General features: G+C 41.7%; 1 protein-coding gene across 1 annotated transcript in view; it reads right to left on the minus strand.

Moving 5' to 3' along the window:
- srpk1a (SRSF protein kinase 1a) overlaps positions 1-14,860 on the minus strand; it is a 30,271-nt gene that overhangs the window by 3,395 nt on the left and 12,016 nt on the right. The window contains exons 12-15 of the mRNA XM_076277156.1: positions 14,638-14,738; positions 8,152-8,259; positions 4,554-4,623; positions 571-663 (exon numbers count right to left, since the gene is read on the minus strand). Of these exons, the coding sequence (XP_076133271.1) occupies positions 571-663; positions 4,554-4,623; positions 8,152-8,259; positions 14,638-14,738 (372 nt within the window). The remainder of the gene's footprint in view (positions 1-570; positions 664-4,553; positions 4,624-8,151; positions 8,260-14,637; positions 14,739-14,860) is intronic.

The raw sequence follows: 14,860 nt of genomic DNA on the forward strand, positions 1-14,860 counted from the left end.
AACCGCATATTCTACTTCTCGTTCAGACACAGTACATTTACATAATGTCCGGAGGAAATACTAGGGGAGAGTAGTATAAACACCGGGTGAATTCGGACTTCCATATGACCGGTTATGTCATTCAGATATACGGCCCCACCGTTTAACATCGGCAGAACCTCCGGTCTTACACGTATGTCTGAAAGTGCTTACAGAGAGATTTCAAATGCTTATTTCATATGGTGGTTAAGACAAAGAACTACACTCACACACACAAAAACACACACACACACACACACACGCCATTCCACATAAGACACAGCCACAACTGATGAACTAGATACTTACGGTGGTAAAAGTTTATCAACTATCAGACTAACCAGATTTCATGTAGCAGCTTTGACCAATTTGGTTAAGTAATCCATAAGCATGGTGCACAACTACGCAACATTATCAGCAATTTAATCCTCTTAAGTGAGGCAAAAACATACACTAATGCTATAATTATTACAATATAATTAAATTCAGTACGATAAAAATAATAATAATAAGACATACGAAGATAAACAAGAGCAGCTTATAGCGCTTTACCTTTCTTGGTGAAAAAATCCTTGGAATATTTCCCAGCCAAAATCTGTTTGCGAGGGACAGGCCCTAGCAGTTCAATGATCAATGCAATGTGGTCTGCCCCGAGAAAGGAGGAGCACACAGGTGTGGGGGGAGGAGAGAAGGAGGGATGGACAAGACAAACAGACAGACAGTCATCAAACACAAAGCTCTAGTCATTCCCCACCCTTGAGCGGAGAGAGAGGGGGTGTCCAGGGTGGTGAGCGGGCCTTTCTGACAGCAAAGGAAGAATTCACAGCAGCACCTCCATGAGAGAGTAGGAGTGGCTTTAAAATGCCTACTGCTTGCATGTCGAACTATCCATGTGATTCAAGCAATCCAAGCAACTTAATGAACAAATCTACAGCAAAAAGTTGCATCCATCAAAATTTCAACAATGCTAGTAATGTAGCCATGATGTAGCAATGTCAATATGTCACAATCATATTCCAGATGATTTTTGCCAGCAGCATGTTATAGTAACTTCTTCTCACTTGAAGCACACAGACACTTACATCCATCTCCTGAGTGATTAGGACCAGACAAGGCTGATATGGATGTTTTGAGAAATACCCCCCTGATGCCCGTGTTGAGATGGTTTAGAACTGTGGCTGTGATGCTGTCAGAGTCCCCCCTAGTGGACACCCACCTCCTCCGGCGCCAGGGCAGGGCGCAGACACATGAGCGGCGTACCTCTGCGGCTGAAGAATTCCTGTGAAAATTTCCCGCTCAGCGCAAAATGGCGGGGGATGTTCCCCAACAGCTCAATAATCAGAGCAAGGTGGTCTGGAGGGAGGGGGGGGGGGGGCAGCGCAGGACCCAGAGAGAGAGAGAGAGAGAGAAAAAAAAGAGGAAGATAGGGAAAGAGAATATAAAAAGAAGGGGGGGGGGGGGGTAAAGGGGAAGAGGAACCCAAAAAGAGCCAAGGGGAACTGAATTAGAGCAGGATGAAGACAGATGGTCGTGAGGTTATGACATGATGGACATGTGTGAGCACGCTGCAGTATCTGCCCTACCTACAACAGCTCCTCTCAGCGCTCATATGCTGCGCATTCTGGGGTGTAGACAGAGACTCTCAGAACTGACTCAACCTGATGTGTAGAGTGACTTACGGCTCATCGTAAATCCAACATGCCACTCACTGAACAGACACTGACTGAACATGAAGTGCATAGAGGAGAGGTGCTCTATGCACTTCATGTTCAGTCAGTGTCTGTTCAGTGAGAGTACTGACGGAACCTAAAGCGACTCTGTGAGCTTAAGTGTAGATTGATTCTGAAACTGATTCTAAATGGCACTGACTGAAACTGAAGTGTATTAACTCTCCATACTATCTAAAGCTGGAGGATATAGAGCAACTCATAGCACTGACTGACCCTGAAGCGTAGAGAGCAACTCTGAATGAACCTGAGAGGACGACTCGCAGAACAGACCGAACTGATGTGTATCAAGCAACTCACAGCACAGACAGAATCTGAGGTGTAGGGTGAATCTCAGTACTGACTGCACTTGAGGTGTCGAGTTAATCTCAGCACTGACTGAACCTGAAGTAGCCTGAGGAGCCGTGCCTCTAAAGCAGAGAGGGTGAGATACTGGGTGCCTCCTTACGTAAACATAAGCAAACATGCCTCAGATGACAGATGGGCTATGAGTCACCGGACAGGAACTCGCTCTGTGAAATAGGAGAACTGGCCTGTCAGAGCGCCACGGCAACAGGTGAGAATACACACCTCTAATGATCTGATTACGGATTACTTTAAACTAATGCCCTTCTGATTGGACATGCGGTCCTGACTATGGTCAGTCTCTGGTCTGTCTGGCCTGGCCAGGTACTGCTACCAACTACATATTTCACAATTTTGTCTTGTTTGTTTGTGTGGAAATGATAAAACATCATTATGTATATCTGCAATGTGCATGCGTTTTATATTTCACTTTGAAATGTACTTCATAGCCTATAACTGCTTTTAGGACAAAAATACCAACAATCCCACAATTGAGAAACGTGTACTGGAATGTTAAGTTATACAACTTGCAGTTTTTTGTTCTTGTTTGCACAGGTGAAACTGGTCATTTTGGGCCATGACTCAGATGGATGTAAATGGCAAGCTGACATGACCTGCTCTATGTTCTAACTGCATAGCAGGATATGGTTTTATGGTGGAAACAAAAAAATTACCACCTCTGAGGGAGCTGTATGCCCACAGTAGTCCATGGCCTGCGGATCATGTTTATGCAACAACAGTCCTACAACTCAGAAGAGTTCAGATCTGTGAACATTTCCTACCATGGGTCTACATGTACAATGAGTATATATATATATATATTATATGTATATAGTTTGCTCAATAATTAATGACTGTTAAGCAGATGACTACACTAAGCAAGTAGAGGAAGCTTCTTTCTGATAATGTGATTTGTAAACAGGATTGTAACCCATTAAAAGCTATGAAGGGCTTTTTAAATATGTTTGTATGAACATTTAACAGAAAGAAAGAAAGCCAGTAGAGTCTCCCTGAACGTGTCCCTCTGTAGACAGTGGAATGATCTAAAGCAATAAAGCCTCATGGATGTTTTTCCCAAAATCTGTTTCGGTTTCTGTTGGTGAAAATGTTTTGCATCAAACTAGAGAGTATCTCCAAACAAGCAGCAGGATACCTGAAACATTAATGATGGCACGTCATCGCCAACATGGGTGTGGCTAGGCATGATCCACCTGAGTGAACAAACTCACCTGTCTGGCTTCATCGTCTGTTTAGCTTAAGTAACCTTTGACCTTTGAAGTCATCCTACAGGTTTGAAAACACTATTCTGACAACTGTGCAGAGATGAGCATCTGTGTGAGTGGTTAGAGTCTTGATAAGCAGCAGCAGCAAAGCAAAGCAGTGGTAGTGGGATCATGATGGGGTGGGTGGGGTTTGCACGGCACACAGACACTGTTAGAGCAGAACAAGCCAGTGAGGCACAACAACACACCCTCAGCACAGCTGAGCTGTGCATTTGTGTGTGGAGAAGAGTCCCAGCAGGTGAAGGAGTTACCTGGAGACGTAAGCAAGCAGGTGAGATAGAGAGGGAGCATGATGGTGAGAGTTAAAAAATGAATAATTGGTAAAGAGGCATTATAGCAGGAAAAAAAAGAAGGGAATGATGAGAGAGGAGGTGCAAAATGACAAAACAGGGGAAATAGGAAGAGAGATTCTATGGAATGGTTTGGTGGAGTACTATGGAACTAATAAAAGAATTCGGAGGGAATGGTTGAGCCTTTGACACTGTTGAAAAAGCGAGAGATCTAGTGGGGATGGCAGAGGTAACCAATCACGAGAGGCAGGAGAGGGATGAGGGGTAGTGTGGCGTGATGTGAGGCAAGGTGAGGAGAAGAGGTAGAGAGGCGTCTGCACATCCTGAGGTGATGGTGAAGGTGTTGGGAGAGGGGGGTTGGGTGGGCGGTCCAGATGTTAAGGAGGGAAGGGGGGAGGGAAATGGACACAGGAATCCACTCTCAGCACCCAGTGAGTTTTCATACCAACTCAGAGAAAGAGAGAGAACACAGCGTGGTGTGAGTGGAGTGCTGCGGTGTATTCACACACACACACACACACCAGCAGATGATAAAGACATGTGCAAATGGCATCTTTACTTTATAAGAGTAAATATTACATCACAGTCATATCAATTGCACAATACTGTTCACGTTCGATTGCACAAAACTGTCCATTCACATACATGTTACATGCCTACTGTAACTTGCCCTAAAGGCTGTTATATGTACATCAGTAAGGACAATAAATGACTGACACAATTCCATTACAGTAGACACACATGTATGGTTCCATATCAATAAAGCTTTTTGCCCCATCATTTAAGCAATGTGTACAGAATATACAAAGCAATGCTGTTGCATTTATTTTTCTATAGGAAGTGATGTGACACTGGGGCCAATAATGTGAGAGGGAAGGTGAGGACCTTACCTTCGTCTCGAGAGTAATCTTCTCCTGAATGAGGTTCAAACAGATAGTCCCCTGTGGCCAGTTCAAAGGCCTGCAGACAGACAAGAAAGGCCATCAAACTCTCACACACACAGAAACACCACACACACACACAGATCCAACATCAGGAGAGAAACAGTTATTATAGGCATTTCTCTGTACACTATTATGTATTAGTTACTAGGGCTAGAAGTTCTCTTTTTGGTAACTGTTACAGGATGACCGATGGCAGTCAGGGAGTTGCAGGTTTTTGCAAAAAGTCTCTTTTTTATTTTTTTTTCCTTTTTTAAAATATTTTTTCTAATACGTGCACATATTTACAGTGTCAAGATGAGCCAAAAATGCAAAACAAAAACTAAAAATAAATAAATAAAATAAATAGGCATCAAGTTGCCAGGCTATGTCTCCATATAGACCCTGCACACTTTACCATCCGACAATTCTAACACAGTTCACTCTGCACAGACCTCTCGCAACTGAGGCCATGAAGCCTAATACAGCCGTAGGCTAGCTGTTGCGCCACCCACTGGATTGCCCCATTGCTAACATAAATCAATTAACTAAGTAACAACACAATAATAACCAAATAATAAACCAAACAAACAGAAAATATACAAGCAAAATGTTTCCCCCACGACATCCCTCTACTTTAACCTAGTGGAACATTCCCTCAGTTCCCCCCCGCCAAACCAGGAAGATGAACGGCCACAGCAACAAAGAGGAATAACTGACTCTTCTGTATTATTGTGCTACATGCTCCAAATGTAAAGCACTTTGAGCTGCATTCTGTGTATGAAAGGTGCTATACAAATAAAGCTTATTATTATTATTATTATTATTATTATTATTATTATTATTATTATGTTTCCTCATCAAAACTAAGGCTCTCTCCTATAAGCTAACGGTCTAATCTGATTCAATGAGCTGGAGCTAAAAGTGTTACTGTCAGACTCAGAGAATGGCTGGATGAACTGGGGAAAGGTAAAACTCAATTGTTTAACTCGAGGGGAGGTGGAAAATGAGTGTATTTCCCCAAATGGTGGAATATCCCTTTATTGTGGACAGGACCTAAAATTACACAGTGACAGAGAGAAAACACTTGTGAAGTCTGCTACAGAAATGGGGAAGACAACCTCAAACGTCATTAGTAAGGCCATTACCCCCAGCGTAGCAGACAATGCTCTGCAGAACTAGTTCCCCTTGTCTAGAACAGTAGCGATGTGATGCCCTTTTCTAACCCAACACAGGACTCGTGTATCTCACATCATCCCTTCCAAATCAGTAACGTGTGTAGCGCTGCAAAGTGAAAGGACTCTGTGCTATTTCCATAGCACTCTGCTCCATTCCACACACTGCATTAAAATAAGGTGCTTAAAAGTATACTATGCATGTTTAGGTATTTTTGGCGAGTGTAGAGGTCCCTCTAGAGTCGTGATGAATTAATACGTTACTCTGCTATTGTAAATAGCAAACATCTCGTGACTTAGCCCCCCTACACAATGCAAATGCTTTTGTTGTGGAGGTGAAAGATTAACAACAGGCACAAACTATCTCTAAAGAGCTATATCTACTGACAAGGTAATGTTTCACAATTGTCACGAGATTTGGCGGGGCGCCACTCTTGGAAGTTGCATGGCTGATTTTCTCGGTAGGGAGTCGCTACGTCTATGCCGTATAGCTATGCTAGGTGAACGATTCGTCTATTACAAGTTCGTTTACCATTAAATTGGCTTCGTAAAGGTGAAAATCTTGCATAGTGTTCCTTTAAAGCAGAGCATGTACGGCAAGAGTCCCTAAATATTCTGGCCCAAGGGCCAAATTATGTCAAGCATGCCAAACCAAGGGCCAAAGCATCCAGGATTAAACACGCATACACCCGCAAACATTAAATAACTTAAAAAATAATCATCCGAACATTCATGCACATTTGTATATCTGACTCTGACTGACCAAAGACATTTTCATTTATTGCACCTCTGAAAGCAAATTAACAACATTGTGACAATATGTGCCTTGCAAAAGTATTCACCCCCATGCTAAAGTTAACTAAAAAGAGGAATAAAAAAAATAATCTTTTTGGAAATTGATCTTAATGCCCGAATTAAAATAATGAAGAAAAATTCAACCTTTATTTATCCACCAATTTTCTTTGTGAATGAATAATGTATCGTAAATAAATAAATGTTCTTCATTAAAATACAGGGTGCATAAGTATTCACCCCCAATACTTTTGCAAGGCACTGTACCTGCCAAAATGATCATGATACTGATACCAAATGGATTCTAGTATAGGGCAAAAATCAAAACATCAGCAAAAGTTCAGGAATGACCAACATGGAACTTAACATTTTAAAAATCTAAAAATATTTTGTCAATGTGGATGTGAAAATAACCGATAAAAAAGGACTGTCATAGTGTGTTCAGAGATAATGAGATTAATAAAGATTTTAGAATGGATACTGTTGAATAGTTTGCTAGGTTACAGTTGATGTCATTGTTGCTACACCCAAATCCTTTAGCTTTCTATGATTCTATGCGTGTTACCTTGCTAGATAGTGTTAAATCACACTTTATTTAATCATGGAATGCATCACCTCATTTGGTGCTGGGCATTGGATGTGGCCCGCGGGCTGCCTTTTGGGGGACCCTGATGTACAGACTATGCTTTAGCTTTAGCTGTTAAACGACACCCAAATAAGAAATCCACCAAGTGGATGAAACACTAGCCTACTAAGTGTCTGTGGTATGAAACAGTAAATCACTGTGATGGGCCATCATTAGCAACTAACACTGGACTAAAAGTGACCATCACTATGCTCTGAAAAACAACACGCATGATTTCAGAGACTCTCATACAGAATTATATTCTGAAACAGTGACTGACACACAGGCCTGTTTTCCAGTGAGATCACAGCAGTCCTGGGAATGTTTATTTCTGGAGCTATATGTCACTTTAAGGTAACACTAGCAGCAAGAGGAAATAAAGATAAAATTAAAAAAAATAAAAAAAAAAAGCCAAATGACCCAGCCCAAACCAGGCCAACTCTGACTGATCACTGATCCGCTGCACACAGCCTATCACAGGCACAGAGCTGATCTGATCTTTTCAGCGCAGCCATTTCACAGAGTGAGTCACTCTGTAAGCCGTTGTTATTGGTCAGAGATAGATCTGGACAATAACAATGTGCATTAGCAGAGAGAAGGAAACAGGTGAAGAGACAGCAGCTATTATGAGAGTTATGAACACACACAAAGACAAGAGAATGTCGCACACTCTGGCTCCAAATGTATGTTTTTATTAATAATTATAATAATAAAAATATAATATTTACTATTGGAGCCTGAGTGCAACATGGTCTTCTTATCTTTATCACCAGAGGTCAGCACCTCAGAAATAGTGTTTAAGTGAAAATTACTCTTTGTCTACACGAACGAACATTCACACTCACATAGCAGAGTGTGATAATGAACAAGCCCTACAGAGAGAGAGCTGATCATGACAATTAGGGCAGCATTGGAATTTTATTTGTGTGTGTGTGTGTGTGTGTGTGTGTGTGTGTGTGTGTGTGTGCGCGCTCACCATGCAGGCAGTGCTCCATATGTCTGCAGGCGTGCTGTACCCAGATCCAATCAGCACCTCTAGTGAGCGATACTGCCGTGTCTGGATGTCCTCCGTAAAGTGCTTGTGCTGCAGGGTAGAAAACAAACTGCTATCAGTAGATATAGTAAAAAAAACAAAAACATGCAGCACTGCGTGTAACAGAAGTGAAAGCTGATCAGTCACATAAAACAACCACATTCCTGGAACGTACACGGTATCTTGTTGTAGCTGAACAGCGGTATACGTTTTCACTGATGCAAACAGATGTGGCTACCTGTTGCCAAAATTGTTTTTACAATACACAGACTATTGCCATGGGCTTTCAACCGCCTCAACTGATTTGTCTACTGTGATTAGTTTTGAGAATAAATCTTAATCTGGGCCAATAGGTAACCTACATGGCATGCTAATGGATATGGTGTAATGTTTCAAAAGAGATGGAAGTAATCCTATTGGTGTGTGTGTGTGTGTGTGTGTGTGTGTGTGTGTGTGTGAAAACACAAAGTGACCCGCTTAAGAAGCCCGCGCAGAGCTTATAGACTGTAACTGAACTGTGAGTATGGGTGTATCAGTCAGTCAGTATGCTGCTATGTGTGTGTGTGCATGCATCAACCTGTATTAGGGCAAGGGTAAACTGACTGCAAATCTGACTGAATGAGCGGGTGCGTGGCATTCATGACTAAAGAAAAAAAAAAACTTTTGTGCATGTGTGCACACATTTATGGCTCTTTTCCATAACGGACCAGGGCTGGCCCAAGGCTTTTCCCGGTTTTAAACACTGGTGCGTAGCCTCTGTGTTGTGTTTCCATAAGAAACATCCGGGACATTAGCTAACAATGCTAGAAACTTCTAAATACCGTATTTTCCGGACTATAAGTTTAGAAATGTATTTCACAAAATCCAAAACCAAAAACAGAGACTATGTAACTGGATTATTGAGGCCAAAAAGATTAATGTTAATGAAGATGAAGGAGTGAAGGCAGCCAAGAGGAGGGCAGGAAGGTCATTGCAAAGCAAAAGATTCATTGAAAGAAAATACCATGTGGTACACCAAAATGTATCTAAAATGTGGAGAATGCAATGCAATCAAGCATTTTGGACGATGTGGAGAGACAAGCCGGCAGCAGATTAAATGCTCGAGAGAGAAAAATATGCGGTTTTAAAAGGACGTGCAGACCGAAGCTGCAGCAAGCAGGTGATATTTAGAAATTTATTTCACAAAATCCAAGACTAAGAACAGACAGACTATGTAACTGAACACATTGAGGCCAAAAATATTGAGAATTCTACAGGGAATCTTGAAGATGAAGGAGTGAATAGTGGCAAAAGGGAAGCCGAAGGCTGCTGACAAGTGCCCGACGCTATTGTAAAGCAATTTACAAAAGATTCACTGAACAAAAATGCTGATGTGGTACATGAAATTTTAGCTAAAAATGTGGAGAATGCAATGCAATCAAGCATTTTGGACGATATAGCGTATTGGCACAAGCTGGAAGCAGAACAAATGCTCGCCGAGAGAGCGAGAGAAAAAAAGATGCACATTTAAAACCAGAGCCTAAATTTCAGCGCAGGATTGCGCATAAATTATTACAAGTATTATTATTATTATAAGTATTGAGCATACTAATAAAAGTCCCGCAACGCTAGCCATCATAATGCGAGAAATTCCCACACATTTTACAGCGCTGTCTGACGTTAATCTAATAATTGAGCGGCCTGAAAGCGGACCAACTCTGACTTCAATTGAACCCCATGCAGAGACACACACACGCGCGCGCGCGCAGGACCACTTTAAGGGTGCCTCTCTCTCTTTGCTCTCTCTCTCTCTCTCTCTCTCTCTCAGCAGGATTTGTATTATTATAGCCTATTACGTGCTTCTACATCAACCGCTATCGACAGGAAAGGAAAACAAACGTTTAGCGACCAGGAACCGCAAACACAGAAGCATGACAGCCTATAAAGAACATGGATGTGTTCTCCATTTGAGGAAGGTTATAATCGATTGCGGACGTGAACAGACAGCTTCAGACACGGAGCGCATAGTAGGCCTACTTTCACTTTCTGTGCGTATTCACGTGAAAGATAATTAGTAGCAAAACAGCGATCAAATATTACATGGCAGTGAGTTTTGTTTTCAAATGTTTTCATGCATGTCCAGATAACGGGTGAGGAATGTTTAGGGGACAGACTATCGTGAATCCTGAATTTATGGCTGGGCGAAGCACAGCACCTTTATTTGGACCATGGCTTGTAGCCTATTCGAGTCAGCTATAGGCCTTCATTTCTTGCGTTTTACTGTGAGACATAGGCCTATACTTTTCGTTTGGAGCTGCAGAGCGGTACAAAATATGACCGCCGCCCAGTCCAGCACATTTTTTCCACAAAAATAAATCACGCTGAAAGGCCTATATGATTCTAACTGTCTCACTAAATTGCATTATCCACACTCAATTCTCACTGGTATCTGCTAAACAACAAGTACCAAAACATGATTAGTTCATAGATTTCACATGTAAAATTCATTTTATACAACCCCACCTCCATCTTGCCTGTTCATAATTCTCAGAAATCCTTGAATTGTGTGCATGTGTGCATGTACATGTTTATGTTATGTGTGTGTGTGTGTGTGTGTGTGTGTGTGTGTGTGTGTGTGTGTGCTTGTGTGTGTGCCTGCGTATGTGCCTGTGCATGCAAGCGTACATATGTCTACTGTGTGAGTATGTGTCATACGTATGATTACTGTGAATGTATGTGTGTGTGTATATCTGTTTGTGCACATGTGTTCACATGAAATGGGTTAACATGACCCCTGGAGGCAAACATACTGAAAAAAATGGTCATCCTAGCCCCTACAGTTCTCAAGATATTCACAGAGAACTGTGTCTGCCCTACCCTCCTTTCTGGGGGTCCAGTCCAGCGGGGGGGCTACAGATCAAAACGAAAAACAACGGTTCCATGCTATCCATGTGGGGTTACATGCCCACCAAGTTTTGTGTACCCCGGTCTTTCAGTGTCCCGGGAATCCTTGTTGGTGTACGTCACTAAATGTACACATACATTATTTTATTGTAAGGCCCCCCATGAACGAAAGTACACAAAACTTGGCATGCATTCGGAGGGTGTCATCATGATCCTACACTTTTAATTTCGTGCAGTTTTGACCTTGTCAGCCAGAGATATTGTGATGAAAACACCTAATTTTTTGCTTTTTAATTTTTAACTAGGTGGCGCTATACATGAAATAAGTGGTAATGGGCCAGTTGGTGTATAGTAACATAAATTAATTTATTGTGTGGCCCCCCATGAACGGAATTCCACGAAACTTGGCGTGCATTCAGAGGGTGTCATAATGATCCTACACTTCCAATTTCGTGCAGTTTTGACTATGTTAGACAGATACCTGCGATTACAACACCTAATTTTTACTTTTTTGTGTTTAACTAGGTGGCGCTATACATGAAATGAGTGGTTATGGAATGGGTTGACATGGCCCCTTGAGATCAACATACAAAAAAAAAATGGTCCTCCTAAACCTTACGGTTCTCGAGATATTCACAGAAAACTGTCTGCCCTACCCTCCTTTCGGGGGGTGCAGTCCAGCGGGGGCGCTACAGATCAAAACGAAAAACGATGGTTCCATGCTATCCATATGGGGTTACATGCCCACCAAGTTTCGTCTACTCCGGTCTTTCAGTGTCCCGGGAATCATTGACGGAAATTTGGACATGCGAAAAAAAAAAAAAAAAGAAAAAAAAAAAAATAAATAAATAAATAAATAAATAAAATCTGACTAAACCTATATGACCGCCGCTTCGCTGCGGTCATAATTATACTGGCTTTTATTTGTCCAAATCTGAGGCCCAGCTATAAATAGAATCCCGGCAGTAATTTGAGGATTTAAGTATGCACGTGTGTTTCACGACTTGTGCATTTGAGAGCGCTCCCTCAAGGCTGTAGACGATAATGTTTCATGTAGGGTTCATGTCAGTTCATATAAATTAACATTTAAAAACATGTTCAATTATATAATTTTTTTCATATATAAGTCGCACCTGACTATAAGTCGCAGGACCAGCCAAACTATGAAAAAAAGTGCGACTTATAGTCCGGAAAATACGGTAGTGCTTAGCAACGACACTGCGAGCATACGTCAAATTAATTACAAGGGCTTTTAAACAAGTCATACGTTGTAAGAACCTGTATCCTTAATTATTTTGCAAAGCTTTTATATATATGTAGATCGTGTTTCTTCACAAAAATAAGTAACATCACTTATGTTGCTAGGCAACCCAAACAAATGCTACCGGTCTATTTTAAAATTTTTCCAGTTGAGTCGTATTCCATTCCAAAAGTCCCCGATTCGGCCCTGCCCTACTCCAGCTTCGACCTGAGGCCATCTGGGCCACGGCCCCGGTCTGGCCTCAATCATGGAAATATAAAAAGTCCGAGGCTTTACCCAAGACCCAATTTACCCAATTCGAGCAAGTGTGTGTGCCCAATTTGGCTCTTATGACAATCAGGGAGGTGTTCCCTCCTCCAGCCTGATTGGAACCGATAAACGGCCCTGATGAGCAACAATGACATCTAACAGGTTCCAAGAGTTCCTGATCGTAATTCAGAGGAACATATTTATGATTCCGCACTTTTAAACCCTCTGGCAGGAAACACACGTGTGAATAATTATAGCTTAGAATACGTCCAGAGGGTATAGTTATAGCCTAAGCCTATACCCTCTAACCTAGGCTATAAAATGCAAGAAATTCAGTGCTTCATATTCATAGTTTCTGTATGTCACATAATTGTGGAACAATTACCTGGCACACCAGTCACGTGAAAATTGCCAGTAGCCTACCTGGCATATGTGCTTTTAAAGTGGTCTAAGAGTTTCGAAGTTTACTTATCATTGCAAGTGCTGGTCAGTTTGACAAGTACAAATAAAAGAAAGTTGCTGCGCTTAAAAGGTCTGTTTGTGATTTCTAACTCTGGCCGGGCTAATCCTCTCTAACTCGTTTTAAGGATAAGAAATAAATGACAGAGACGGGAGTGGACAGCTAGATTTACGTCAGCTATCTGTCAGGACAATCTTAATAAAATACTGTAGTGTGTGCGTGTTTCTGATCAGAGAGAAGATTATCTTTACGTGCATGATCCTACCCGAGATGGAAATCGGTTAAGATTTGAAAATCCAGTAATGTGAGCCTGGCTAAAGGGAGCAACTGTGTGCAGGGGTGTGTGATGTGTTAAGTGTAGGGTTGGGCACTGAAACACCGTTCTAATATGGCACCGGTGCCGACGCAAACGGTAGTAACTGCATCGAATAACAACGTGGATTTCGTTTTTTTATTTTATTTCTTTATACGAAGCATCACTGCATGTCATGCACCATCTCTAACGTCTTGCTCTGATAGCAACACATCCAGATACAGTTAGCTAACATAAACACTGGATGCACCACATAGGCGAGTGGACAGTGTTTGACAGCTTGCATGAGCCCAAGATATTGCGAGATCCTGTCAAAATCTAGCAGTGGGCCTAACTACACACAAGCAAAAGGCTAAGAAACAACATCAACAGTAGCCTATATGTTACACAATATCCTTGCTAATGCGCTAACTGGCATTTATTTGAAATGTTATCAGCAAAGTTGTAAGGTGAAAACTTTATTTCACGGTGTGTTCTAAACAACATAATGGCATGATATTAATCTTTCATGTGCATGAGGCCCATATAGCATGATAGCATATCACAATGAATATGAAGATCATGTTAAAAGTTAGCGGACAAAAACATAAATAATGTAGGTTACATGCCTGATGTCACTGAGCTGTCAAAGAGGCTACGAAACCATCTCCGTATGTTATCGCTAATTAAACTCAGCTGACTGGTGTTAGCAAAAGAGCCATAGTTGCTGTTAAAATGCCTACTAGGCTAGCGCTGGGAATCTAAACACTTCCACACCGACATGTAGCCTAACATGTTAAAAGCTATTGCGTGTTATGGGTTAAGACAAGAAATTTCTTGAACCATTTGGGAACACACTGAATTAACTGGAAAGTAGAGTCCCTGTTAGATTAGCTTGCTTGCAAATGCCGTTGTCCATGACCTTGCTAGTTCTATGGCAAGCGGTTTTAACATACCTTATGGCAAACCGCCTACACTGGGTAAACTTGAAAGCGAGCTTACCATTGTGTGTGCATGCATGGCAAGCTGTTCTAACATTTAAATGTATTATTTGTAGGAGCAATGAGATATTGATAGCAAATTGAATATAACAGTTCAATTTCATGTTCAAATTTGTCTTATCAATAAAAAAAAAAAGCAATTCATGCTTTAGACCATTTTAATTTAAAACATTTTAAAAACAAAGTACCAGTTCAGGCACCGGCACCGTTTTAAAAGTATCGATTTAGCACCAGTATCGGATAAAACCCAAACGATACCCAACCCTAGTTAAGTGTCACTCACCACCCAGCAGGCGTTGCCCAAGTCAGCGATCTTGACCGTGATCTTGTCGGCGTTGAGAGGCTCCAGAGGATTCACCAGCAAGTCTCCAGCCACAATCTTAGCTGTAGCACCAGGAAACAGCTAATCAGAACTCACAGATAAACCCAATCACAATCAGAGAAGGACAGGAAGGAAACTTCACCATCAACATGCTGCATCAGAACAAACCTCCCATGCTGCCATT

Source organism: Alosa pseudoharengus, unplaced genomic scaffold (genome assembly GCF_046254945.1).
Source record: "Alosa pseudoharengus isolate Yale_2024_CS ecotype anadromous, Long Island Sound unplaced genomic scaffold, YU_APseudo_1.1 YU_APseudo_1.1_scf_9, whole genome shotgun sequence".
Classification (NCBI taxonomy): Eukaryota; Metazoa; Chordata; class Actinopteri; order Clupeiformes; family Clupeidae; genus Alosa; species Alosa pseudoharengus.